We start from the raw sequence: 4913 nt of genomic DNA, 5'->3' as shown, positions 1-4913 counted from the left end.
ATGATTTCTCATCAAAGATCATTAGTAATGGTTCTGAGATTGCTTCTGCTAGTTCCTTAAGTACCCAATGACGAATTTCATCAGGCCTTGCTGACGTTAATACATCTAACTTGTCTAAATATTCTTTAACTGTTATTTCCTATTTTTGGTTCCTTTCTCCTTGTTGTTAATATGAATTGTGTTAAGTATCTGGTCACAATTAATCTTTTCAGTGCAGACTGAAGCAAAATAATCATTAAACTCTTCAGACTCCTTGATGTCGTCCTTTATTAGTTCTCCTTCCCGGCTAAGTAGAGGACCTACACTTTCCTTCATCTTTCCCTTGTTCCTAATGTATTTATAGAAACTTTTCATATTGCCTTTTGTGTCTCTTGCATGGTGCAACTCATTGTAGGAGTTAAGAGGTTGATTTTCTCTGTGTGTGTGTGTGTGTGTGTGTGTATATGGGGAGTGGAGGAAAGGAAGCAATCTGGAGCTGGTGTGGGAATAAAACAATGCCCAGACCTGCATATGAGCTTTCTTTGGACTGTTTGGATTCTGAAAGGCCACAGTCAATTCACTTTACACAGGAGGGGAAGCTCAGCCACTATAGCCATTACAATTATTATTATTTATTTTACTGCACCCCAACGTGTACTAGGCACCTCCTGGACCCTATGAACTGCTACCCTCTGAATTGCAGTGGTTACTGTTACAGATCTTGAGGGGCACCATAGCCAGGACCCTGGCAGAAAGCTATGGGAAGTATCCTGCAATATTACCAGCATGGCTGGATTTAACTTGAACTGCTCTGTCCTTTTCCAAGTGTGTGACTGTAGGAGCCTTGGTCATATGGATGGTGCCCTCTAACCCTACAGCTCTCCCTATTGTGCTGTGTCAGGGCTGGTACTAGAATCACTGCCATCCATCTAATCTGTAGAATTGCTATCGTGCTTGTCTCGGGTATCTACGCTCCAGCGTCCTGTCTCTCACCTGCATTCACTCTTCCATTGATATGTGGAGGGAGTCCTAAGCAACCCATCCACTGAACTGCAATATCCATTTAGTCTTTATTCTGGGCAAACAACTTTGAAAGGCAGCAATCTCTCGGCTGTGAGAGTTGTAGGTACCTGTAGCCAACCTGGTTTGGTAATGACCAGAATCCCTTAGTGTGACAGCTGTCTGATGGCCTGTGTCAAATCTGAAAAGACAACACCAACATATTCCTGTGACTTGCTGGGAGGTCACACTGAAATAGCCAGAACTTCTGAGCAGAGATGTTAGAAATATTAGACTTGCTGCTGGTTTGTCTTTACTCTTACTGAAGTCTGGTTGATCTTCTGATCAGAGCTGCTCTATCCACTGCTAGGGTTGAGCCCTGGGGTTTCAGGAGGGGGAAAAAATCCTGCTCTGGACGCTGGAAGAAGAAAAGTTGACCTGGATAGCTGCCAGCCTGGAATGGACCCTGTGGGGCAGATTTTACTCTTTTACATCAATGTAACTGAGGGAAGATGCTGGCTTCACATCTCCTCCTTGAATATAGGTACTTAAGTCCCATGCCATGAACAATAGGTCCTTGCTCAAGCAGTCCTTGGAGCTGTCTTGGAGAACACTTCTACAGGGCATTCATTCCAGGGTAGGCACATGGCCCAAATCCTCAAAGGTATTTAGGCACTTAACTCCCATTGACTTTGGTGCCTAAATACTTTTGAGGATCTAGGATGGGATTTTCAAAGCTAGCTCCATTAGGGCCCTGTTTCAGCCCCTCCCTAGCCTTGGCAGCAGCTCTCCATTTCTAAGTGCTTTACCTTTTGTGGATGATTCATTTGTGAAGTTCCTGGTGTGGGGGCATCACCTTGGTTCTCAGAGATGTAGATGGGTGTGAATCATACATTTTAGAATATTTAGCAAAGGGTAATGCAAAGCCCAGAAAAACGTACAGAGGTGGCAGAGAAATGCAATTTCCTCTAGGAAGTTATTGATCTTTTAGCGCTTGAGAAGAAAGAGCTCTTTTAATGCACTTGTATTGCCCTGTACACGTACATCACTGTGTGTTCAGCTTCTTTCTCTGTCCCTGATGGGTTATAGCACAGAACTGCCATGCATAGTCCTGTATGGTCCATGACCCTTTGCAGCGTTCGTGATCTGCAGCACGTCCTTTCGAAGCCGGGTTCCTAACTCAGTGCCTCAAGCTGCCCAGCTCTCTGGAAAAGGCTGACAGGGAGGCCTCAGCCCATGAAACTATAAAAAGTGCTCCATAGACAATCAGGGGAGGGCAGGCTTACAAACCCAAGTATGTTGCTCTCAGCTTTGGCCAAACATTTCTGATAACCACAGCCAGGCAAGGGCTATAATTTCCCTGTTTTATATATAGAGAGAGATGGAGCTGTGCCTCAGGCAGAGACTATAAAAAGGACCTGCCCGGCACTGGCTCCCCTTACAGGCTGCTACCACAGGAGAGCTGAGGATTTTGCCTTCCAGGACCATGGACACGTCTTACCCTCGTGAGGACTACCTGCCCATGACGTCCCGCAAGCAGGACACTTCTCCCACTGTCATCACCATTGGACCCTCTGTAGTGCCCCGGGACCACCTGATCTGGTCCATCTTCAACACCATCTACATGAACCTCTGTTGTTTTGGCTTAGTGGCTCTTGTCTACTCTGTCAAGGTAAGACAGCCCGGCCCTACTCTGCCCCTTCTACACAAGCCCATAGAGGCTGACTCTTTAGTGCAGAAATGGACCCTTTCGTGTCTATGTCTCCCAGTCATTTGGAGATTCCAGGATTTCCTAGGGGATTCGGCTAGGAAGTGTACATCTCAGTGCATCTATTTTTACATGGAACCTCCTTCTCGAGGGTCTCTAGTAAGAATGATACACTCCAGTTCTCTTGGGTTGACCTAGAGATGCTGGGATTTCCCAGGGACTCTGGTAGGACTTATAGACTTCACCCAGGTTACCTAGAGATTCTGGGATCTCTCTCTGTGCTCTGAGTTGTAATACACCCTAAAATCGGGAAGTGATGTGAAAAATCTAGGAGATGCTGGAAGAATGTTATGACCACCCTCCCTCTGGAAGGGGAGGGGTTGGCCCCAAGTCTTTCCAGTACCCCGTACCTGCTAAAAATCTCTTGCTGGTACTGTATACTGGAGGGTACCACCCTATTGGCACTACTGTGACCCAGTAGAAAGTTCTTATTAGCAGCTGGCTTCAGTTTGCCTCCGCCCTAAATCTCACCTGTTAGCACTGTCCTAGCAGAGGACATTAGCCCAGTGCTGCCCACTAGCTGGAATTCTAGTTTTAAAAAGGAAAAATACTGTGAAAAATACAACTATCCGTGACAGCTGCTCTGGCATTTCTTAGACAGACTGCCTGAGCCTCCTGATTCAGTGGCTGGGTCTGAAAGGGCAGTGATGGGGCAGGATAGCTGACTGCAGTGTCTCTGTAAAGAGCATCAGGAATTATGTGAGTACCCTGTGCTGATGCAGCATCCTTAAGCACCATGTCTTCATGCTGTCTGAGGCTGATGTGTATCATCTAAGCTAATATCCCCAGCTAGATTCCTACACATCAATGAGGCTGCAAGCTGTCCTGGCAATCACACTTTCCTGTTATCCCATAATTAGTGCCACCAGTATTGGATGAGGTTCTGGGGACTGACTTCTCTACTCCAGAAGATGCCCGGGGACCATGATCCATGTGGAGGGACTCCTCCATATCCCACACCTTGCCACTGGGAATCTGCTCTGTTCGGGAATGGGGGAGGGGTATATCCTAAACTGCTGGGAATGGATTTAATGAAGTTCAGCAAGAGGCACTTCGGAGAGAACTGGGGGAAAGAGAGGTTTAGAGTAACCACTCTGTTCCCAGATCTCTCTGCTGAGAATCATTGATAGAGAGTCAGAGCCACTGCTCCTCCTTGGATTTGATTTGCTAAGAGATGCCAATAGCAAAGGAACGCATGAGTGAGTGTGTGATGGAGATAAAGCTGAGACACAAAGAGGCAGACAGTGGGCTAAGGTCAGAGGTGCTGTAAATCACTTACTGATGCATAAGGGAGCTGAAAGTGGTTAGGAGCTAGAGGAAGGTGTAAATTAAAGTGGGATGGGAATGACTTTAATTCACACATTCTTGCAGGCCCCTGTGATGTTTCTAGGTACAGACCTCTCTCCTGGCCCCTTGCCATGTTGAGTTACACCAGCTGAGACTTAGTGGGCCAAATTCAGAGATGCCGTGTATGGTAAACGGAGGGGTAAGCTACCAGTTGGTAAGTGGGTGTCAATTATTTGCTTAGACTCACTGGATTAGGCTGACAGAGAAGCTGAGAGAGAATGGAGCGGGAGAGAACACTCAGCTCCAGAGCAAGGGGCAGATGGAAGTAAGGTGAGTGACAGACAGCCGCTGAGAGCTGCAGTGGGTGGTTGCAGCCTGTTCTGATGCCTGCAGTTCGATTGTGTTGCTTTCAGGGCATCGCTTTGTCCTTTGCCTCCTCTGCCATGTCACTAACTCACTGCGCCCTTCCTGGCTTGGCTGTTGCAGGCGCGGGATCAGAAGGTGGCTGGTGACATCGAGGCCGCTCGCCACTTCAGCTCCAAAGCCAAATGCTACAACATCCTGGCGATGGTGTGGAACCTGCTGCTGCCACTGCTGATCATCGCCCTGGTGATCACAGGCGTGATCCACCTCTCCAAACTTGCTCAGGAGTCCATGGACTTCTTCAACTACAAGTTCTTCCCTAATGACGATGACAGAAAGTGACCCCGGGGCCTCGCGGGCTCCTGGAAACACATGTGGGCCACTCCGGCAGCCTCCTAAAGATGCTGCTAATCCAGTATAACCCAGCCAACCAAACCACTGCACATTGCAACCTCTGTTGTTGTAACCCAGAGCAACCAATGCCTCCCACCAACCAGAGCACCACTGAGGTAGTCAT

At 47.7% G+C, this 4913-nt stretch overlaps 1 protein-coding gene across 1 annotated transcript; it reads left to right on the top strand.

Moving 5' to 3' along the window:
* On the top strand, positions 1–4913 carry IFITM5 (interferon induced transmembrane protein 5). Its single transcript, XM_038406975.2, has 3 exons — positions 1–24; positions 2423–2650; positions 4520–4913. The coding sequence occupies exons 1-3, from the start codon at positions 1–3 to the stop codon at positions 4736–4738; spliced, it is 471 nt and encodes a 156-aa protein (XP_038262903.2). The 3' UTR covers positions 4739–4913.

Source organism: Dermochelys coriacea, chromosome 6 (genome assembly GCF_009764565.3).
Source record: "Dermochelys coriacea isolate rDerCor1 chromosome 6, rDerCor1.pri.v4, whole genome shotgun sequence".
Taxonomy (NCBI): domain Eukaryota; kingdom Metazoa; phylum Chordata; order Testudines; family Dermochelyidae; genus Dermochelys; species Dermochelys coriacea.
The sequence above is the reverse complement of the archived record's forward strand: the minus strand, read 5'-3'. Positions and strand labels throughout refer to the sequence as shown.

Coding starts and splice junctions, on each gene's coding strand:
- IFITM5 (XM_038406975.2), top strand. CDS start 1: ATGATTTCTCATCAAAGATCATTA. Junction 25..2,422: donor TTTCTCATCAAAGATCATTA/GTAATGGTTCTG, acceptor CTCCCCTTACAG/GCTGCTACCACAGGAGAGCT. Junction 2,651..4,519: donor CTCTTGTCTACTCTGTCAAG/GTAAGACAGCCC, acceptor TGGCTGTTGCAG/GCGCGGGATCAGAAGGTGGC.